Here is a 24,700-nt window from a genome sequence, read left to right as displayed (position 1 = left end):
TTGATTGGCTGCTTTGAATGATGCCTCTTCGGACCTCTCGTTAATTATACATAGATTAGATAAAACAATCCGACAATCTCCGAAGAAAAAAACAACATGGCGAGCTCCACTGCTGCAGTGGGAACAAGCATATCAGTAAGATATTTGTTTATTTACGAGTTTACGACAATTATTTTGTTACCAGATCGTTTATATTGGAAAGACATATTGGGATGCTTGAGTACGACGTTAAGATTTGAAAATGGACACACGTAAATTTTGAAAATAGGCAACTGAATTTTTTTCTGTGTTAAAGTTACATCTCCAAAACTGAAAGCAAATTTTAATTTTGAAAGCGAATGTAGGCCTACTTCGTTCAAAATTAAACAATAGCAGTAAGTCAAACATAGAACGAGAGCCAAATATAATATGATTCGAATCGGTTCTTGTTGTTTGAATTTCAGAAGTTTCATTATTTTCTTTTAATATGATTTAAAAATAAATTAAAATTGACAAATTTTAGAAATACAAACAGCAAATCTTACACCAATGTGCAGCCAGTTGTCTATACGTGCGACTTGGAACCCATATATATTGAATATTGATACTCTTCTCATTTCTGTTCTGTAGATACGTTTGAAAAACCTTGCATTAAAAACTATTTCCCAGAGATGTGCAGAAGTGGATGCAATCATCAAGTCATCAGGAGGAAAGGTATACAAAGAAAAAAATATGAGATGACCCATTCACCCCTGAAATTTAACAATGGACTGCTCTAGATCTTTAGTCTTCGATTTAAATGTGCCTAAATGTTTCTTCATGGGTGAATGAGTTCATATTTCCTCCTATGATCACTGCAAGTTATTGTTTCTTGTTATTTGAGTTTCAAAAAAAATACTTTTAACTTAGATTTTTGTTTTGATTTATATTAAAATATCAATATTAAAATAATTATGTAATAAAAAGCCCCTTGAGGCTAGCAATTAATTTTGTCTCTGGTATAGGGTGTTAAATAATTAATATAGATAAATGATAGAAAAAGAACATGTTTAAGCTGAAATAAAATCTTTGAAGGAGTTAAGAAATGCACTGCCAGATCTTCTGGAAAACATCTTTGGCCTGGATACGGATCCTGGATGGGGACTTGACATTCTTTGTCGCTCTATTAACACACAAGACTTTGATGCTGTGAGGAAACTTCTAGCGCCAGAAGGTCCACTTTTTACCCTGATTAACAGTTTACAGGGAGACCAATACATCAGCTATGAATTTCCAACCAAATATTTACCTGTAAGTATCTAGATATTGGTTTTAATCTACAAGTATCTAGATATTCTGTATATATCTAGATATGAATTATAAAGTATCTACATATCAATCTCTATTGATCACCGTCATTGCTTAAATCAGAATATACTAAATGAAAATTGAGACAAACTTAATTGGCTATGTCCATTAGCTAAATTAATCAACTTAACATTAGATGTATAATCTTAAATAACAAAACCCAATGTGTTATGCTTTTAAAATGTTTTTAGAAGAGATTAATACCAGTTACATTGCAATGTCTAAATTTTAAACATATGTATAAGCTTACTAGCACATGATTTAAGATCTCCTTGTCATTTTGATTTTATTAACATGATCTGCATGATGACAATATTTTTTCTGCTTTTGTAGGCCCCAACAAGACACATAATTGATGAAGGAGGGATTCCTTTGTTTTATGCAAATAAATTACAGTATCAGAACTATGGGCGCCCAACAGTAGTGCTAAATATCCTTTTATTAACCCTCTTAAAAGTTCCAAAGTAAAAGAAATATTTATGATACACAGTATTAATGTGGAATTAATGATTCACAGTTTTACCTTATTTTGCTAATGTAGAGCAAACAATACTCCATATTTAGAAAGATCAAAGTGTAAGATTTATGAATTATTTGATGTTAGCCATTGACTAAATTTCCAACACAAATCTTTTGCAAGGTTAGGTAATGCTGAAACCATTTTTATTTTGGGAATTAATGATGCCGCTATGAAGGTACATAGAGTGTATGGTTATCAAAGGTAGTCTTTAAAAAACTTGTATCTTTTGAAAATATTATCTTGCTGTTGACCTTGACCTTTGCCAGATGCGTTTGAGTGTTACATGTTCCACTTTGTGTACTGCCTTGTTAGTCCTGCTTGGCAGAAGAGGAACTCGACATGGAACACGCTGCCTGACTGCTTGTACCCATGTCTCCTTGACGATTATCTTACATACTTCTTACCACTTTACAAAGATAGTTTACCAGCGATGCCCCACAGTGTCTCACCTATGCGTAGTCCGATGGCACACTCAATCTTAGGGTAAACAGAATTGGCTGTATAACATGCATTTTTTTGAAGTTCTGAATTAGATTATCTCTTATCAAAATATCAAATTTTTGACCCCTAAATTGACAGGTTGTACAGAATAATCTTCACATTTTGGCAATGTAAACATTCACCCCAAAAATTCCAAAATTGGACAATTCAAGTCTTTGAACTATAATAATCTAAATGCTTCAACAGGGATGAATAATTTCAGTTGTCAAAATGTGAGCATAAACCAGTACATATTTGAAGCTGCATGCAATTATTCTTGTTTACTTATTAATAATTCAAAAAGGAAGCTAGAGATAAAAGTCTGTAACTTATCCTCGTTCCACTAGTACAACAACTAATGCTATAAGTAATGACTTTCACAGAAACAAATCGCCCAGCAATGTGACACCACCAAAGACACGGTCACGACTAGGCCTGCTTAAGTCTAGCTTTACCACTACGCCTAAACAACATACGCAGGGCTCACCTGTATTTGGCCAGAGTGAGGCTGAGACATGGCGCTCCGAAACATTTCTACAGGTTAGTGTTTTTGGATTCTTATCATGATTGAAACCTTATATAGTTTCAGCAATCCTGTTATTAACATATTATTGATGTTGATGACATGACTTTTGATATGATTCAAAGGTCTAATTTCAGTTACCTTTATTTTGAGTGTTTTGAATAATTCATCCATCCCTGAAGACAATTTAAATTTCAGGGATGAATGAGTTAATAGTGATAAATCTACAGTTTCCAAAGTTCCCGAGTTCCATACTTCAAGAACAGCATATAGCTATTTATAGTGAACAACACAGAATATAATTTCTTTGTACAATTTATACATGAAATTATGACAAAGTTGTGAAGTTTTAAATTACGATTTTTGCGTCAAAGGAATGAATTAACAAAAGAAAATTTTTGGCACTAATGCAGTGAGATAAAAATGAAATTTTTGCTGACTTTCATTTTCAGATTCTGGCGGAGTTTTGGCTGAATCAGAACCCCGTGGAGGTAGAGAGACAGTTACTTACTGGTAATGCCATGGTGAGTTTGGATCAATTTATAAATATCAATCTCATTTCAAATCTAGTATTTATTCTAAACATTGTGGTAGTTTGGAGTAGTTGTCCAATCCCTTTCAAAATTAGGCACCAGTAGCTTATATGAAAATCTTTGTATCCCTGCCACAAAACAAATATCATTAAAACTCATTTAAATTTCGCACCTGTCCAGTACAAGTAATTTTCACACTCCAGGTACTTTTTCCGGCTGGAAATGCTGAATTAATGCTTCTACTGGTGCATTTTATGAATTCCAAATTTGGGTAAAAAATAATATCCAGAAAGTCCCAAAAGTGAAGATTTAATCGCAAATTGAAGTGTTGATGATTCAAATGCTAGGAAATACATTTTTCGGCATGCTGATGAAATCTTATTATAACAGGTTATCCAATAAGCATGTGCAGTTACAGAAATATGAAAATTAATTATGAACAGTATTGATCCTTGATAAGTAAAACTCTAACATGTTGCTATAATAGTAACGTTTTCCACGCCTCTATGTAGACAATGTATACCCCTTCTCAACGGACCCGTGGACCATTTGACTATTTATATGTAAGTATACTATTTGGATCACCAGCCTTGACAATGGTACCAGCAATCATATACTTTATATATATATTTTTATTGTCATCGTTTTTGTCTCAGTCTCGAATTGATGACTGCACTTTAGCATACAATTATTATCATGTATAATTAAACATGAGGTTATTTTTTTTTAATTTGCTTCATATTGTACTGGCAATAAAAATGTGTAATATTTTCTTTAACATGAAAATTATTTTGGATTTGCCTTCTTTTGTAATAATGTTTAGAAATTAGAATACAAAAAAAAAATCAATTACTATATCTATAAGGAAATGTTAATAATGATAGCTTATATCCAAAATATTTTTCTTGCCTGAATGCTTGGTAGTAGGAATTAATAGGTATGTTATTTGTGATAAAATGCTTTGCATAGTAAAGCTGCATCCTCTAGATTAGGTTATATATCATTATAGATTATATAGATAATTTTTCTTATAAAATTCAACTTTCCCGGTAGTTATTAAAAAAACAAAGTCACTAACACTTGACAGAAACGGTTAATAAGTACCTAGTCATGTTGACATGTGGAATCTAACCATGATATCAATACAAGGACAAAAATGATGACAACACTGCATGTTCGTTGAGAGGCAGAATTAGTGAATGTTCAGATATATAGCTGCTGTCACGTTTGTTCCCTTAGTTTGGCTGTAGACTGTTCTCCATTTAGATGTCATGTTATTATGTCTTTATTTATAATCTTTGTCTACTGTCTGATAGGATTTGATTTAAAATCGTCTTTTAATTTCATTTATTTATATAATTATTTAACTGTTGCCACTTTAACAAAGATATTTTTACATAGTTTTGTTTCTTCCTGTTTCCACGTTTTCTTCGTTTCATATGTATTAGCTTTCCATGATGTAATTTATTTTCAAAATTGCATTTTTTTTAACTAAATGTGTCCAGTTATTTAACCATATATTTTTCATATATTTTGTTAAAAAAAAATTATTTTATTTTAATCAATGTTGAAAAATTTATTTTCTTTTAATTTTGACTGTGTTATCTTAACAAATTATTATGTTTAATGTTACATTGATATTGTTAACTGAAGTTTTGTATTTGGTTTTTCCTAAGAGTTGGGAAAAATTAAGGAACCTTTTACATATTTTGATTTTTGATCTCTTATCTGAATAGACTAGTTTAAAAGCGCATTTAAAAATACTGCACCTGATTTAATATGTAAAATTTACTTTATTCAATTATTAGAATGTTTTTATAAACCATGTAATTATAAAAATAAAAAGGTTATGATAATAAAACTCATTAGTGATTTTCCCTTGAGAGCCAGTTTTGATTATGAAGACGTACCAATCCAAGTGTAGATAAATCTATAAAATGACTTGTTTTCCATGTAATAATTTTTACACATAATAATGTGTTGTTCATAGATGCATGACCGCTACGTATGTATACAGATCTATGTTTAGATGCATGTCTTTTTTGGTTTGATAAACATTCTTTCTTACAAAGTTGGATACCAGTTATTTCATTGTTCTCCCCATGGCCAAGTTTTTGGTCTTTTCTCAGTTTTATTTTTATCCAGTTCCAGTTTTAGAAGTTTTTTCATCATTTCACTAAGCCATACATTGTGTGTCTTCTCTTGACAAGTTCAAAAAGTAAGAGGACACGTATTTCATTAACTGTTTAATTTCTCTATAGTGTAAGATTATTTCATTTAAATCGTAGAATTAACTGCTTTCAGTTATTTCCTTCACTAGATATAGTCCTATAAACTGTGCACATAGTCTAGCTATAACCTAGTTGTTTTTGTATTATGATTGATTTATAAAGACATATCTCAATTGTACATGTATATGTATAATCATGGTGCAGGGATTTTACAATTTATTGTATACTTTACCTACAAATATATCAATTCAATGAAATTGCCAGTTCACTTGTATCAATATTGCTCTCATCTTGTTAGCCTTTAATGACAAGAAAACCCACTAAATTTTTATAACACACATGTGGTAAAAATGTTACAGTATAGAACAGTTATCATAAATTAAATTTATGTGGAAATTGTTCACAGAATCAGCTACAGTCAAACCTGTGTTTAAGAACCACCCAAGGGTCCAATGGTGTTAAAAATTACCATCTGGAACCCAAAGGAAGTGGTTTTATGAAACAGATGGTCTGTCTAACTCTACAGATCTAGGTCTGATCAACCGCCATATCAGGTTGTAGTAATTATATACATACTGATGTACATTTTTGGCTGTATGCAAATATCATATTAAATACATTGTATTGTGCTTACAAAGTTGTGCAAAGCATCGGACATATTTTGCTGCAGCTTTGCATGCATTGAAATATCTAGAGTTTGTCCGCATGCCTGTACTGTGTACTGCTTTACCAGAGCAATATCGTTTTAATTTCCTGAAATTGTTTTAGCCTCATAAGTATCCGACAACTATTACAAAGATTGAAAGAGTGAAATTACTGAAGAGCCAGTTAATTATATGGTTGAAATTTTTTCCGATTATAACTGAAAAATGATGAAATAAAATTTTAGTGGATTTAAATTTGCGCAATCTGTCTGTCATGGTTTATATAATGTACATTTACAAGTTGCAATTTACGTACTAGATATGTGTACTGAGATGTTTGGCCTTTTACCTTGTCAAACCATCACAGACAGTTTATTGAATAAATGTTCGTAATACATGAATAACTTAATATGTATTTCATTATTTTCCCCAGGAACACTTTATGCCGAGTAAGAACCACACCCGTCTGGTACGCATGCTCATCAAACACATCCATAACTTCGTTAATACTGCGCCGCACGATGTGTTGACGTCAGCCTATCAGCAGCATCTAGTGTCACCCCTCGACGAGTTCAAAAAGTAAGACGACATGTAATTTATGAACTGTGTCTTAACTGTGCAAGATTATATTACTGTTATGCAAAGGGGAAAGGTAACCTCATTGCGAAAATTTCCCCTGCACATAATGTTTTGTGAATGTATGAACTGTGTAGCTAAAAGTATGAAGGGACATGTATATCAGTTGCGAAAATAAAATCATCAAAAAATTGATTATTATAAATCCTGAAATCAAGCTCTCAATAAAATATCCATGTTTACAATATGTGTGATAGGTTTCAGTATAATTATAGATTCTATGTGACATACATGGATATCAATTTTCTCCCTTTCATGAGATAGCAAGTCGTTTTTCAATTCTGTCTCTAATGTGCTATGTACAGTGGATGTAGGAGTCTTATTGTTTGTATGTATGTGTATCAGTCCGTCAGTCCACAGTTGGCCATTTGTTTTGAAATTGCACATGGTAATAGTATGTTGGTGTGCAATATTGGGTTTGATTCCTGAAGAAACTAAGATGGCCGCCCTGACCCCCTAAAGGGGAAAGACTTTTTAAATGGTCTAATTTCAGAGAAAATCGACATCACTGGTTTTTAGAAATACTGTTTATCATGGTGATAGTTTTGAAGAAGTCTGGAAATCCAGTGGCTTCAATGGCCCCTAATAGGGTCAAAATTTTAACTTGTCTTATTTCATTGAAAAATTGTATTTAGGAGTTTTTGGGGTCAGCTAATCTGGGCAGAGCCCTTTCTGACATGTATTAAAGTGGTTGATATGAATCTATCTCCTTAACTAATAGTTTAATCAGGCTTTAGAAAATTAAACATCGTCTCTATGGTTAGCCAATCAGTGTGTTGCTTGTGAAATCTTCTGTGTGATTGATTCTCTCGGAAGTATAGATGACTACTAGCTATATATAATATGTCTCGAGATGTTCCAATTCTAGGCCAGGGGTCATGCTGAGATTATCCCGAACGGAGAGTTGTTAGATTGTGTATTGTACCTACGTAGAGCATAGTAGTGGAGCAGAATTACAAGTCTAATTGTAATTAGATTGGGCTTTAGAGCACTATAAACCAGGTGTAACAAAGTTCTGAAAGATAATAGCAATATAAAACAGGGCAGGGACAGTACTCTAATGACTAGTTTTGTTACAGAAATCTTCTTGCACACATCATCCAGAAAAAAATGTATGCCTTTCTCAGACACGGATTTGACCGCTGGCCACTGGATTCCTCCTTTAGACTGGTAAGTGAAAATGTTTCTGCTTACATGAGGATAAAGTTTTTGTACAAATAAAAAAGAATGACAATATCTTCATACTTAATATGATAAGTAGATGTAATTAAGATTGTGGCTGCGTAGCTAACTTACATTACTCTTACTAGAAAAACTTTGCTATTTGGAAAATTGTGTCTCGCACTGGAAAATTACCAGGTATGTCTCACAGCCATTTTGATATATGTTGTCTTATGTACCTGTTTAGATGTTGGAGACGTGGTTGACCTACATCCAGCCCTGGCGTTATATGCCTAGCATCAATAACAACCGGACCAAAACTCGTCGGGATAGTGACTCTGATAACAAGGCCGTCGATGAAATACGGTGGTTAGTATACCAGTCTGTAATTTATTTTGGATGATCAGTACCGACATATTGTTTTGATTATCTCCCGTCTTTTACTGAATAGGCATTCCTTTGTGGAAGAGTGTTTTGTAATTATCTCTCTTGTTTTACTGACCAGGCATTCTGTTATGGTAGATAATCCCCTGTTTTACTCTGTATCATAACTACCTCCCTTGTTTTACTGAGAGGATTATAATTATCTCCCTTGTTTTACTGAACAGGATTATATTTACCTCCCTTGTTTTACTTAGCAGGCATTCCTTTGTGGAAGACAATCTCCTGTTTTACACTGTATTATAATCATCTCCCTTGATATACTGAGCAGGATTACCTCCCTTGTTTTACTGAACAGGCATTCCTTTGTGGAGGATAATCTTTTTACACTGTATTATAATTATCTCCCTTGTTATAATTACCTCCCTTGTTTTACTGACAGGCATGTAATCTCTGTTTTACACTGTATTATAATTATCTCCCTTGTTATAATTACCTCCCTTGTTTTACTGAACAGGCATTCCTTTATGGAGGATAATCTGTTTTACACTGTATTATAATTATCTCCCTTGTTATAATTTTCTCCCTTGTTTTACTGAGCAAGCATTCTTTTGTGGAGGATAATCTCCTGTTTTACACTGTATTATAATTATCTCCCTTGTTATAATCTTTCTCCCTTGTTTTACTGAGCAGGCATTCTTTAGTGGAGGATAATTTCCTGTTTTACACTGTAATATAATTTTCCCCTTGTTTTAATTACCTCCCTTGTTTTATTGAGCAGGCATTCCTTTGTGGAGGATAATCTCCTGTTTTACACCGTATTATAATTATCTCCCTTATAATTTCCTCCCTTGTTTTACTGAGCAGGCATTCTTTTGTGGATGAAAATTTCCTGTTTTACACTGTATTATAATTATCTCCCTTGTTTTAATTACCTCCATTGTTTTATTGAGCAGGCATTCCTTCGTGGAGGATAATCTCCTGTTTTACACTGTGCTCTTCCAAGAATTTCTGTGTCGTGTTTTCCGTATGGACCTCACTTCTCCCATTAATGGCCTTATGTTGTACAGAGTGGCAAAAGTAAGTATCAGTGGTGAAAGACTAGTGATAGAGAACAATTATAGACCTTTGTAGGTGTTAATATTATATTCTACTGACCATGTAGAATGGTGTTAGGACACTTTGTTGAGCAACTCATATTTTGGTCACTGTGATGACACAAATGCAATATAGACATGGATGCGATGTCATGATTGCAATAATGACTTGATATTTAAAGAAACATGGGTGCATGTGAAAAATTATCAACCTCCATGTATATGTAAGCTTGTATAAACAAATAAGAATTGTGAAAAACTAAAACAGAGCCAATACTTAATTTTTGTGAGCATTTTCATACTTTTAAGTTCTGCCCTGTAATCCTGGTAATTGTATAGAAACAATTTCAATTTAATTTCAAATATTTGAAGATTCTACAGCCACATTGTTACTAATTTCTAACTACATTGTCTAAAAGTTATGCAGATATATATATATTGATAGCTTTTCCTATCAATTCAGGTATTCAGCATCCAGAACCTGTCAGCACTAATACGTTCAGGTATGTCCATGTGATGTCATGATAAGGAATAACTTTGTAGTCATGTTCATATGGTACTCTTATTCCTTGTATTTTTGGTTGCCAATGCATTATGTTTTTCTTGGGGTTTTTTTTGGTGAAAGTTTACCATGGCCTCCTCTTAGTAGCAAGTTCAAATCCCACATGGGGCAGTTTCCAGAGTCTAACTTTATTTGCACTCTGCTTCTTCTGGAATATAACCTCTGTTCACTCAATTTGTAGCTCTTCTGCTTAAGGAAACTCTTCCGTCTTTAAGCTGGAAGATCTTCTGAGAAGACTTCTCTTCTTAGAAGAGTGCAAATCGAGTTGAACTCTGGTACTAACCCATCCTCGATATTTCAGGGGTTTCGATCACTTATGATCTCTACACTCCTGGACTATCTCATAGTAAAACTGAAGGCAGCTCAGTGGAAAAAAATTGAACAGACCAGCAAAAGTTTCCTTAGAAGACTACACAGAAAGCGACGCCCTACTCCAAAGCCACATAGTCAACCACAGTGTACCATTATACAGCTCTTTTGATGTGCATCAAAGGACTAAGTTACCTGTTCTGTTGTCTCCAGTTTTACTATGAGATAGTCCAGGAGTGTAGAGATCGTACATGATTGGAACCTCTGGAGTATAGAGGATGGGACTGACCATACCAGGGGGAGATAATCCTGTGGTTTTTCCCTGGATATTCAGGCTTTTCTCCAATTGTAAATTAAAACTTGACACATCGTTAAATTATCCATTCTGTTAATAGGATGTAAAACTGAAACAAGCAAACAAATTAACAGTGAAAAGCATAATTGATTAAATTCTTATCCTGCTGTTTATTAATTTAGTTGTTGTCTACATTGTTTAGAAAGAAACCTGGGTGATTTTAAAATGAAATAATTTTTTTTTTACCTACAGCTGAGCGTGACATGTGTTCCTCTCTGTACCGGTCCATACGACTCTCGCCGACACATGACTTGGGGGGTAGTTATCTGTCACCAGAGACAAACCTTAGTCTACACACACAGATCTCCGAGCTAGAGAGATCGGGGTTCCAATATTTTCCGATGTTTGGACCAGCTGCTGAACCCAGCATGCAGGCAGTAGGTGTTACAATCATAAATACAGTTTAAATTTTGTGAAATCAAACATAATCTGTTTAATTCAAAAAAATTTGTTGGTCGTTATAAAACTTTTCACTTTATATTTGATAAACTAAATTTGAATACTTAGATAAATCCAAGTTTTTATAACTGTCAAGACGGCTTCAATTTAACAAGGTCTGTATGTATATCTGACATCAGCTTGTCTTTTGTATCTTGATTATGCCACAGGAGTTGAAATCATCTGACAATTATTATAGATTCAGTATGATCAAGACTATTCTAGATATGATTCCCTATATCTGTTAATGTACATATATTTGTTTATGCTATTCACAAATTTGGCAGAAACCATATGCATGGTAGCCTAGTTCCAACATATAACCACTAGCCCATCACCTCTAGCCTTCAAGTTAGCATCTCATGTGAGGCAGTTGCCAGGTACTGACTGTAGGTCGGTGGTTTTTCTCCAGATTCGCCAATTTTCCACCACCTGGCTCCACCTGGCACATTCTGAAATGATCCTGACCTAAAACAAAATGTAACAAATAATCACATCTCCAGATTACCTTAAAACATAGTAAAAATGTACTTATTTGGATGCAAAATGTTTGAACACAATGATAAACTTGCATATTCTTTATATTGTCTTGGGTGTTACAGGTATCGGATGTAATGAAACAGATATGTCAGGCAAAGAAGGTCATCACAACTGCGGAATCTGTGCCAACCAAACACACCAAGTCTGGGTTTTCTTCATTCTTTGATGTATCCACCTGGTTTGAGGACCAGAACAAGAGTTTTGGAGACCTGAGTGTTGCCGAGGTGAAGAAACTGAATGGCTACCTTGAGATGAGCATCAAAGGATTGTGTGTTTTGTTTGAGGTAAGATTAGGGGCAGTTTTTATCCTCAAGTGGTTTAAACGGGAGAAATTAATCTCATTTGATTCATCTAATTAATATCACTTTAATCATTGTTAAGTATTTTAATTTATACCATTGAAATTCCAAATCGTTGATCAATACGATTAAGCAGGTACAACATGTACGCTGTACCCTTACCCAAGTCAAAGTCACGCACGTTAAACAAATGCAATACATAACCACTGAGGAGTTGATGAAATTATTTTTAGACACGAACATGCATCTAATAATGTTAACACAACTGTAAGAGCGATTTGAGTAGTTCTAGACAAAAAATTCTTCACTACACAGGCAAGGGTCATGGTTCGGCATACAAGGCTATTTGTAATGGCGATTGAACATTTCACATACATTTGACTACAGTGGGCTTTTCTGGCATATCACAGTAAAACCAACTAATCTTAATTCCATTAGAACTGGTTTGTTTCCGAAATATGTGCAAGTTTTAATGTACTCTTAGACTGTTGTCCCTTTAAATGACTAGCATGGTTGGGCTGAAGTCTGTTGTCACAGGTAAACTGCTGGTTATTGGACATTATGTTGACCTGACTAGTGTTCCGATAAGACTGGGGTCCCAATCATTTGACATAAGTTTAAGAAGCACAGCCTAAATATTTGATGTTTATCAGATTCCTCCCCCTGAGTACCTTACATACGGAATGTCGTCTAGTCTACACGACCAGACCTCAGTGCTAGGACAGACGTCGTATCTTGGTAATTTATCGGAGCTTGAGACACCTGACTGTGAGGATACAGAGGAAGGTCTACAACTCACACCCCTCGGTAGATTTCAGGTGAGTGTTCAAGATGTGTGTGAAATGTGAAAAAAGGCTTTCTATACACATACAGTCAAACCTTCCATAACGACTACCTCTTTATCAAGATCACCTGTTCAATAAGACCACTTTCTCATAGTCCTAAATGGTCAATTTCAACACATTCAACCTATGTATAAAGACTTAAAAGACTTATTTAACTGTACCTGGCACATCTTCCCATGTCCCTGGCTGCTTGTAGGACATTGTGAAAATAAATCAAACCACATCAAACATTAATTTGATAACAATGCAAAATGAAGTCGTTTTCTTATCTTGTGAATAAACCTTATTTATATTGTGTGTCTTGTAGTTGATGAACCGGATGAAGAAATTTGATGTTGGTTACCAAGGTGACCCAGCCCTACAGCCCATAAGAAGTTTTGAGAATGCGTTACTGGTGCGCTTACTTCATCAGTTCTGTCTGTTTGTAAACACACAGGTATGTTACACTTGTTTTAACTCATTTACCCCTGAAATCTCATAATGGACTGGTCTAGTCCTTGATTTAAGAGAGTCTAAGTGTATCTCCAGGGGTGAATGAGTTCAGATTTTCATAAAATAATTCTTCTTTTGATTAATTCTTGTTCACAAGGTTATTCTGCTGATACCCAATTAATCTTGATAATGGAAACTGTTTTTCAAAGTATCATTACTAAACAAAGAAATTGAAATTGTGAACTGATGCATTTTTTTCGTGTATACGTGTTTGTAGTTATAAAATTTTGAATTTACACTCAATCCAAATACACAGATCTTATATATATACTTTAAACCAACTTGTTTCGCAGTGACTTAATTTCGGGTATTCATGGATTACGACTTTTTCACATCGATTTAATAGAGTCATTTGTTTCTTCTTTACCAATGATCAGAACAATTTCGCTGCTATCATTTTCACAGTATCTTATTGCACCTGAAAATATGCGAAAGTATATAAATCGCTCATGAAAATATGTTGGTTGACAGTATATTAAAAATGGCTCTGCTAGAAAATCCTGGAAATCACAATTTCATTAATTTAACAAATTGTTTCTTTCCAGTTCCACAATGAGATCCTTGATCTCTACTACAAGGATGGAATCCTCGGGAAAATGTTCCAAGTGTATCTCTCTCCACCTCTCACACCGGACAAAAGATTCAGTTCTCCTATCTCGAGGAATCTACAGAAACAACTCGAAACACCCAGATTAACGTTACGCTTTTTGGCAAATTATCGCAACTTGGTGTATCTAGGAATAGTGTACCTGTTTATGAGATTTCTGTTTGGACTCGGTCCCATCGGATATTTCTTCTTTCTGTTGTTCTGCGGACTTGTGATCGGATTTCTCCGAGCCTTAGTACAACCAAGACAAACGGTACATGATGAAAATGATACGTGACAAATTAACATGTAAAGTTTCTATGGGCCTTTGTGCATTCACGACAAATGATACACACCAAAAGTGATGTGTAATGGATTTGCAAAGATTAGGCTTTCATTAGCTTTATTATCACAGCTAAGACGCATCGAAAGAGATTTGTAATGGTGAAAAATGAGACTTCTCCAAGCTTTGGTGGCGTCAAGTGAGACAAAGACTCTCCAAGACTTCATGCAGTTGAGCGAGACAAATGATGCACAGAAAAAGTGATACATGATAGATATATATACCATAACTTATAACCTGTGTAATGGATTTGACCACATTAGACCTCTCCAAGCTTTAGTTGAGTCAATCGAAACAAAGACTCTCCAAGTCTTGGTGCAGTTGAGCGAGACAATCGTCCTCAAAAAGACACAAGGAAGTAATACTAAAGGGTCAAATTTACAAAGATTAAAAAATTCTCAAATTCTTGTTCCAGATTGATTAGTCATTTAGCCCAGGTAATTAATTAACCAGTATCTAGCCATGGTTTATGTTCACACATTACCCAATTAATGGCGGAGCAAATGTCAAAGCATATATATATCCAATGCAAAATGCAAGGTCACATGAGGTATCTGGCGGTTTGATTGACAACTGTCAATGTTAAGGTCACACGAGATTGAGTCAGTAAAACTTTCAGACACACCTGATAATTTTGTTCTGTATTTTTGTGCAAGTTTTCCTGAAAACAAGAATGCTTTGATCTTTGCTTACCTAGACTTAAACTGGAAGTAATACATTGGAACTGAAACGATATGTCTGCTGAAGCAAAGACATTATTTTCCAACAGATCATGCAGATATTAGAATGATTTTTATGTCCGTCCAGTCTTTAACCTATGGCCACTTTAGACTTTATTGTGCAGTTATGCAATATGAAATATTCAATTTTCAATAGCATGGTTGTTGTCTGGACCCAAAGCTATATACAGGGTAGGTAATTGAAGTTTAGTGACAATATTCAAGTCACAATGTGAAATAATTTCTTCTCGATTAACATTACACAACAAAAGCATTTTAACAAACCTTGAAAATATTCTTCATGATCTTCCTCTTCCCCATGATATGTCATATTTTTTTTTCAGCAAATGAATATTAAATAATGAACGTTTTACGAAATCCAGTCATAACTTTTGAAGAGCTAATTCCCGGTGGACTAGGGTAGGGGATGTTATTACAGTGCACTCGTGATAATCTAATTTACATAAATATATACCATGGCATTGCATATTAAATAAATCAAATAATTAATGAAATATACTCACAATAAAACAAAATTCATCATTACTATTGAATGTTAACCATATGACAAATGATTTCCATTGTGTACTGTAAACGAACTTTCTTTCTCTTCGAATTACTTTCGCGATCACAGTAAATTTGCGAATGTTTTTCTGTGCATTAATATTTTGAATCTATAATTGATATTTCCATTTAAGGTTTAAATCAGCAAAAGTTAATCTTTGCTAACTTGTTTATAAATAGAAAACGTTAATTTTAGTAGCCATGAAAGAAAGTTGGTTGACAGTAGTGTTATATTTATTTGTGCTTTATTTATAAAGTTTGCTGCTGCCTGAGCCAAGTATATACCACCCCTGTATAGCAACTTGATAAACCAAAATCACTTGGTTATGAATATATTTTGCTTTGTCAATTTAGTGGTCTTAATTGGCAAGTTTAACTAAACCACAGGTTTACGACGCGTAAAAAAAGTATTTGGGTTTTTTTTAGCACGTCGTAAACCTGTGACTAAACTAATTGCATGAGCTTTTGCATTATAGAAAAATGTTGAAATATATATTTCAAGTCATCGATACATATAAATACTGTGAAAGTTATCATGAATGGTAGAATTATATGTGTAATTTAAAATTTTACATAATTATGGTCTTCCCATGAAATGAGGCAAGTGTTGAGATATATTTCAAGTCATTTACATGTATGCTATGTTATTTTTGATAATATGAGAGTGACTGAATATGAGAATATAATTAAACTGTATGTAAATTTAAATATGATGTGTACATTAATGTCGCCCCATGAAATGAGGTGTGACTGTAACTGGAGTTAATGTTGTAATGAATGTAGTCTCTAAGAAGATTATTGTTTGTGTAAGTTTGATTAAATTAGTATGAACCCAATGATAGTGAATGCTACTGGTTGATAATATCTCTTTGAGAGATGTCAAGTCATGAAAATGCTGCTAAGTAAAATATTATTTTTGAAAATGGTGCGTTTTATTTTTATTCTGGCAAGGAAATATGTTGTTACCTGGATATAGCTGTCTCGAGTCTATAGTTACTGTGTATTATCCATTACTTAAGTGACTTAAGTCAAATCTTACTGTAACAAAGTAAATATTTTTGACTGAAGTCTGTTTTAATACATCCATATTTGATTTAAGTCCATTTATGACTTTAATACGTTTGTTTTGAGATATCGGGGCCTAAACCACATGCATTCTAGATCTGCCTGTTCTACAAGAAAAGGGGCAACGATGATGGTAGACTGATTAAGATATCCTGACATATTATCACAAGCCCTCCACCTCTAAGTACCCATGTAGGGCAATTGCCAGGTACTGACTGCAGGTTGGTAGTTTTTCTCCTGCTACTCCAGCTTCAATTCCCTCCTTCTCCAAGTTGGACAATTCCTTAGACTCAGTCATATTATTTATGTTAAGGAAAAAAAATTCAAAAGGAACATTTTTATTACAATTTTGTTATTTTTATTGAAAAAAAGAACAAGCAATAAATTTGAGTAATCAATAATTAATTCATTGTCATAGATATGAACAATTTAACAACTGATTGCATAGTAATTTGACATTGTGATTATAAAATATATTATAATATTTCATAGATGTTTAATATGTATATGCAATGTTTGTAAAGTGCTGTATAAAAGTTCATTACTCAATAATTTCTGTGTAAATACTAGATAAACCAAACAAGCAAGAATGGCATTCATTAGAATATGAATGCCACAGCTTCATGACTAAGTATAGAAACAATACTGTTATGTATAAATCATGAAAATGACCATACAGTTGGGAATGGCTAAAGTAAACTTTTCACTCACACACCCCTATAACTTGATAATGAACTGATCAATCCTTTAGTAAGCTTAGAATGAGATGAGTTCAATGGTATCACCAGGGGTGATTAGAATAACTTTTAAAATGATGCAATCTATAGCTAAATAACACCATAAGGATAGCAACACATGAATATATAAATGTACAACCACAAAATTTTCTACATGTAATTCATAAAAAGAAACATTAATATACACGTATAATGAACATTAAAAAAAAATAAATTTGAATACCTACTGTAAACAAGCTTATTTTCATGAGCGTTTCATTTTTGCGTAATTCGCGACCGAAAGGAAATGGTGAAAACAAATCACCACAAAACTGTTTCAAATGAAATTAAGGAAAAGAATCATAAGTCTATATTGTGAATTTATATTGTCGGAAATAAGTTGTTGGACAGAAAAAAAAGTGAAAGTAAATTGTCTCAAATGTGGTGTGCATATTTACAAATATCAAACAAACAATCTTAAATTACATTCACAGTGCTGTCCATTAAGTTTGTATATCTAAATACAACAATCATTGAATAAACAACAATTCTTTAAAAATGAAAAACAAATCACCAAGAATAATTAACAAAAAAAGACTTACTTGCTTGAACAAACAAATCTGCTTACAGATAACAATGATACTAACTTCTGTTATAAATAAATAATGAGCTCAATCTGCATGTTTTTATCTGTGTTAAAAGCATTAAAAATACTTTAAAGATAGGTTTGTGTCTTTAAAATCACTGACATCAATAAAGATCTCTGCTTAAATGTATGTTTCTACCAATTCTGTTTTCAAATGGTTATATTCAGGCCAATGCCTGTGAACTTCACTTATCATTTCCATATTGATGCAATATTTTTCAGTATGTTTTAGCATTCATTACTTACTAAAGACTGATGGAAATTAACTCCGAAGTATTAGAAAATAATGTTTCCTAGTATCCATTTGATTTGTTATTGAAGAGAAACCAGACAAACAGTGCCAGCCTCAAGTATACTGCCCGAGTAGTTACATTTGACAACCTTGATGCACAGTCAACAACAACCAAAGTATAATTGATGGACTTTGAGTTATCTCCCTTTATCTCCATTATAAAAGGAAAGCTTTAAAGTATGCAATCTTGCAATGAAAACAGTCATACTTAATCTTCTGCATCAAAATACTTTTTAAACCTCACTTCAATAGAAAACTTGTATTGCACAGATATCAAAAGATAATGAAAGTACATGTACAATGTAATCTTACAGCTATCACAACAAAAGCATTCGATCAATGGGACTAATTCACATACTATGTGATATCCGATAACGTTTGTGGGGGACTATTGTTTCGATTGGTGATGGAACAACATCAATAGATAATATCCCACGCTAACGTCATTTCAGCATGAAGATTACAAATAGTTACATTCCATCACCACTGGAGATACTAGTCCCGTACAAACGTTATCCGGTATCATGTGGTACGTGAATAAGTCCCATTTATGATTGTAATATCTTCTTTAGAAAGCAAACATTAAGCACTACTGAGCTATTAAACCTTGCATTAATCTGTTCAAATTTGTTGATGTGCAGAATTTTAAATCATGAAACAACTAATGTATTTTGTGACTGATATATATAACACATGACAATTTAAAACACGAAAATATACAAACGATTGGTACACTTAGGCCAGAAAAACCTCTTAATGAATGCTTCTGGATAAGCATTCTGAAATCAAGATTAATAAATTCTGTATTTGCACATTACAGAGTAATCTGCCCATGCAGGTAGGTATAGTATTGTCATTATTTATTGTGATGCCATGTATTTGCCAGCGTAACCTGACACGTCTTCTTAGAATGCAACAAATGTTTGTAAAAAGCCTTTGTATAAAATATTTTTAGTTGTGTGTATTGAGTAAATCAACATAGAAAATTGTTTTGCTGTTGATAACTCCTATCTATAAGCTTTGGCTAGGAAGACTGTATAGGAATCAATTTTAATATCTGATTAAAATATTTATAAATCGCTAATTGACAGGAGATTTCCAGGTACAAGCTCCAGGCCTTGATTTCTTTATCCTTAAAGTTGAAGTCACACAATTAATTTGGGATGGCGACTACTATCACTGAGCCATTTGTCGTCGTTTTGTTGCCAGGTAGATGGACCAGAGAAGAGCAATCGCGTTGCCAAACAGCACTCGATACTGAAAATATTAAAAAACAACATTGATAAACAAAACATGGTACTGTAAAATGTAAATAATAAACAACATCATTACTAAAGTAAACAACACACGATACTGTAAATAATAAACACCGACAATTTAATCAACATCACTCTAAATAATGAACAAGAGGTTAAAGAGCCTTTACGGTCATCTGAAAAACTTGGCATCACTTCAATAGCAAAAGAATTAAGTACAGATTTTCAAAATGTTGATTTGAGAAGAAATTCAAAATGTGTTTTTAGGATGTCAGCCAACTTGAATATCTGATCAACTCAGAAAATAACAACACTTGATCAGGACCATGTAAAGATCATTTCAGGCAAGTTTCAGCTCAATACCATTGTTGGATACCATGAAGAAGTTATTTCAAAACTAAACAACTGATATACTTACTTTAAGGGGGATATAATTAATGTTGATAAATTGGAATACAGTCCAGACTCTCCAGTTCATGAATAACACCGGTAAAAATGTCTCCTTTATCTTCTTGACAGCTGCCTGATGTCCACTCCCCTGGTAAAATGTAACACCCTGACATTATATTATTAGTTCTACTGTTATTTAGGGTTTTATCAAACATAAGGAGATATTGGTGAAGTTGTATATATATGATAAATTTAAAGAAAAATCCTTACGGACGAAATCTATAAGAAATAAAAACAATAACGACTGACTAGTGAGCGCTGACTGACTAGTGAGTGGTGAAATGGGGCGAAAGCGCTCACTAGTCAGTCGTTATTGTTTTTATTTCTTATATATATATACAGTATATATATATATAATAGAGCCTTGCACTCATGTAGCACAAGGAAATAGTCTAATCCAGAGCAATAACGCAAAGACAGAATTAAACGGTAATTCTTGACCTGACAGACGACTAAATTACTGCCTACACCAAGACCAAGATTGGGCAAATCACGGTACATATGTCAGTAAAAAGTTCTTAAATTATCACATGTAATATTAGCAATAACAAAGTTTCTTCTTTTGCAAATTTTTGGCCGCTTGGCTATCCTCAGGCAAATATAATCATAAGAAAGCTAAATAAAATCCATCATGAATTTCCAAAAAAATATAGCTGCAGCTTTGCCTTTTGATACCATGTGCCTTAAAAATGCATGGAGTCAAAAGGCTGAAAATTTGCAATAGAAGAGACATGCCGGGGCTTTTTTAGGCCCTTTTTTGGACCAAAAATGGGCCCTATTCCCAATAGAAATTATTCAAATTTATGCCAAATTCCCAAAAAAGTTTAATCCTGGAAATTTCCTTCCCAATTTGTCGATTTCTTTCCCAAAAAAAGGTAAACAGGTCCCTTCCCAATTAAGTGAAAAAAGTCCTGTGCATATTAATGTCCATTTATCGTTTATTATTTTACAGTTTTGAATAAATATATCAAATGAATACATTATATGACATGCATTTTCTCACCTCTAGCATAGGTACGATGTAGAGGAAGAGAAGAAGAAGGAATGGTGGTGCGAAAATGATCCGATCAATTAATACCCTCTTTATGCCGTCCACTACTGTTGCATCTTTCTTTTTTGGCATTAATTTTTCAAGTTTCTGGTAAAAGTAATGTATCAGGGGTCCACTGATACCAAACCTGTAGGTGAGAGAGAATCACTGTACGTTAAATAATGTTGGAAATTACAGTACCGGTAAAATATGTTTTTAACGAATTAATGGTTATAATAAAGTAATTTTCATTTACTGTCAATGTTACTATAATATACAACTGTAATTGTAAGATGTGTATGGCTAGCTGTGCATTGTTTAGTTATAACAATGGGATTTCTTTTGTCCCGTGAGGTTTGTTATAACTGCATTTTATTGTATTTATATATCATGACAGACAATCACCTTGACTTTGCAGAAACTACCAAAGATCAGGAGTAAGTGAGATCAGTTATTATTTTTTATTTACATTTATTGTTTTGTTTGTTTGTTTATTTTTTTATGATACTTACCCAAATGCACCATATGCAAAGACGCTGCGCCATATGATTTTGCCTCCATTTTCTTGGTTTGGTACAATTACTTGTGAGAGAAAGTTGCCGAGGCCAGCAATGGTACCACTAGAAAATAATCATAAGCAACTTACTTTAATCATCCATTCCTGAAAATTCACTTTGGGCTGTTCTGGTCCTTGATTTGGAAGAGTCTAAATGTGTCTTTAGGGGTGAATCAGTTATAGTTCATACACTGAAATAAAACTGACTATAAACACATGGACAGTCTTGACATACCTGTTTTAGTGACCACCTCTGTATAAAGACCATCTGCTTAATATGACCACTTTTCAGAGTACCAAAATGGACAATTTCAAAACAAAATAACCTGTGTATAAAGAACACCTTGCTATAAACACCATTTCTTGGTCTCTTTGATGGTCTTTATAAGAGTGCAGCCAAAGGCCGCGTGGAGCGAAGCTCTACTAACCATAACATGTGTGTGAGCATATCTAGATTCCAATACATTCCAGTATCCCTTGGACTTTCAAATTGTGTCCCGCGGGAAAAGTCTCGCGCCTCCATGTAGGCAGCCACGTTTCAATTCTCGTTATAGGCACAACGAGATGTGAAATTTTCTGTACTAGGCAAAACGTGTCATCGGAATGCGCTTTAAAATTACTGTAAGTACAGTTTTAACTTACACATACAAAAGAACAGCGCAATAAATGGAATGGTCCAATATATACAATGTGTGTTCTCATGCGCACGGCACCGTCATCAGCAATGTCACAAAACCTGACGCCAAAGATGACGGCACAGCTAGATTCCCACTTATTTTTGATAACACACGGCATATTGCCAAGTTTTCTCCTCAAGTTTGATGATGTATATGGAACTATTCCATTTGGATTATTTCAAATTCTTTCTAACTATTGATATTCTGTTATATTCAGTAAAATATATTTTATTGTTAATCTCGTAGAAAAATGTAGACAATATGAATGAATGTTATGATCCTGTATTTACATGTAGCTGCTCTCTTCTGAGACTTTGCCTTAAATTCATATTGACAGGTTTGACTGTATACATTTGAACTAGAAAGAAATCAGGCAGACCCAGCCCTCTTTCAAGATGCCAAACTCAAATATATTTGCCAGGTACACAGGTATCTACATGTATGAGTCTAGTTCCATTTTGGAGAAAAGACTTCCGAAAACTAACGGGATGCTACGTAAACTGAACAATAACCAGGTATCTACATGTATGAGTCTAGTTCCATTTTGGAGAAAAGACTTCCGAAAACTAACGGGATGCTACGTAAACTGAACAATAACCGAGTAAATGAAAGAGATATTCACTGTAAGATGAAAAATATTTTACAATAAAATGCACAGATGATTTTTTTAATCTCCACTCTGTTTTCGTAGAATCACTCAGTGGCAAGCTAGGGTTCAATAATTAGGTCGACGAGCAAGAGGGGGTGTAACGCTGATTTTACCTGGTGCAAGCTTTCGTTATTACTGGTCGTGTTTGCAATGCTTGTAAGTATGCCATTAACATCTTCTCGGCAGCATTTGGCTCCCTCTTCTTGTCATCTTTGCTTAGACTCATTGTGGACGCTTGATTTACACTGTAGGAAAATGGCGCAACAGATAAGAGAGCGTTCTCAATTCCAAAGTTTACTCCATGGGGGCAGACATCTTGAATCTCGTACAAATCTCGTATGCAATACGAAATAACGTTTATCGACTACTTTTTATTGCATTCTAGTATTCAAATCAATACCATAATCCGGAAATATAATTTGAAAAAAAAATCTTACAAGTTTTATAAAATATCTAAAATTTTAAATGAATGAGATACCACATATAATTACTGTAGTTAGATACCTTATGAAAATACTTCTGAAATATCTAATAACAATATTGCAATCTCTAAATTATTTTTCTAAAAATTACTAAATTTTGTATCTAAAACTCTAATTTTGTCAAATTAACAAAACTAAAAATATTGATATGCTTAAATCAAAACTTATCACTAATATGCCTTTTTTCACTTTTGTTATCTAAAGAAGCTACAACGCTGACAAATAGTATTTTTGTTCTATCAAGAAAAAGGGAAGACAAATAAATATTTTTCTTCAGTTACAAAAGTTACTTACTTTACACCATTAGTTGAAAAGCTTGAGTTTCTAATTTTGCTTCAATTTAAAAATATTTGAAATATCCATGGCACTATACGGAATGAAGTACTGATTGACAATCATTGCACAAGTACCCAATCTGATTAAAACCAGCTCTTCAATACGCTTACGCTATGAAGAAACTGGAGAAACCCAACATTGGCATATAGAAGAATACGAGGAGACATGATAGAACTCTTCAAAATTTTAGATGGAGTATATGACTCCGAATTTGTAACATTTATCTCTATGGAAAGATTCAACGGACCGCGGAGCACAGGGGCATAGGAGGAAGCTATTCCATACAAGATCTAAATATGAGATTAGGAGAAACTTTTTTTCACTAAGAGCTACTAAGATATGGAACGATCTACCAGAGAATGTAGTGATGGCCAAAATATAAACATCCTTCAAAAATGCGTTGAAAACATTCATTCTGGATGAAAGAACTTTTACTCAAAGGCTTTTAGCCTATTTATTATTATTACCGATAAAAATGATTAACTGAAACTCTATATTTTGTATGAGTCTGGTATAGAGGACTTTACATATAAGTCCTGAACAGAAATAAACTTTATCTTATCTTATCTATGAAGCTTCATAGCGTAAGCGTATTGAAAGAGCTGGTTTTAATCAGATTGACAAGTACCAAAAGTAAGATAAATTATTTTGTATTATTTTTAGCGTTAATTAAACATATATTTACACGATTACCAATTATTGACCTTTCAAATGATGAGTATGGTTTAACTCTCAGTGTCAGCGATGGAGCCAATCTCTCCCAGAGTGCATTGCGGTTATCCTAGGGTAACCGCAATGCACTCTGGGAGAGATTGGCAGTGATAGTCAATTATCGTAGGGGAACATAAGACGACCCGCGTTATGAAAACTAAAATCAAATATATATTGATTAAATTGTTAAGATGGTGATGGGCTTTCTCTTTTTATGTGGATCCAAAAACATATATACATATCTAATACA

The 24,700-nt window shown here is 33.6% G+C and overlaps 2 protein-coding genes across 3 annotated transcripts; one reads left to right on the top strand and one right to left on the bottom strand.

Moving 5' to 3' along the window:
* LOC138331471 (sphingomyelin phosphodiesterase 4-like) lies at positions 1–16,507 on the top strand. Of its 2 annotated transcripts, XM_069279121.1 has the most exons (18): positions 1–135; positions 610–693; positions 1,054–1,269; positions 1,660–1,758; positions 2,115–2,329; positions 2,710–2,866; positions 3,302–3,373; positions 3,895–3,945; positions 6,691–6,836; positions 7,973–8,063; positions 8,302–8,423; positions 9,392–9,515; positions 9,996–10,035; positions 10,951–11,135; positions 11,799–12,020; positions 12,689–12,853; positions 13,188–13,316; positions 13,918–16,507. In XM_069279121.1, exons 1-18 carry the CDS (start codon positions 97–99, stop codon positions 14,254–14,256), a joined length of 2,496 nt encoding a protein of 831 aa, XP_069135222.1. In that variant the 5' UTR covers positions 1–96; the 3' UTR covers positions 14,257–16,507. The 2 variants fall into 2 exon arrangements, with proteins under 2 accessions (XP_069135222.1, XP_069135223.1); XM_069279122.1 differs by lacking the exon at positions 3,895–3,945.
* Positions 16,508–17,995: 1,488 nt separating this feature from the next.
* On the bottom strand, positions 17,996–23,261 carry LOC138331473 (peroxisomal membrane protein 2-like). Its single transcript, XM_069279124.1, has 5 exons — positions 23,035–23,261; positions 21,552–21,659; positions 21,013–21,187; positions 19,978–20,097; positions 17,996–19,560 (listed from the first exon to the last, which is right to left on the bottom strand). The coding sequence occupies exons 1-5, from the start codon at positions 23,145–23,147 to the stop codon at positions 19,480–19,482; spliced, it is 597 nt and encodes a 198-aa protein (XP_069135225.1). The 5' UTR covers positions 23,148–23,261; the 3' UTR covers positions 17,996–19,479.
* Between the last annotated feature and the right edge of the window lie 1,439 nt (positions 23,262–24,700).

Source organism: Argopecten irradians, chromosome 9 (assembly GCF_041381155.1).
Source record: "Argopecten irradians isolate NY chromosome 9, Ai_NY, whole genome shotgun sequence".
In the NCBI taxonomy this organism is placed as follows: domain Eukaryota; kingdom Metazoa; phylum Mollusca; class Bivalvia; order Pectinida; family Pectinidae; genus Argopecten; species Argopecten irradians.
The sequence above is the reverse complement of the archived record's forward strand: the minus strand, read 5'-3'. Positions and strand labels throughout refer to the sequence as shown.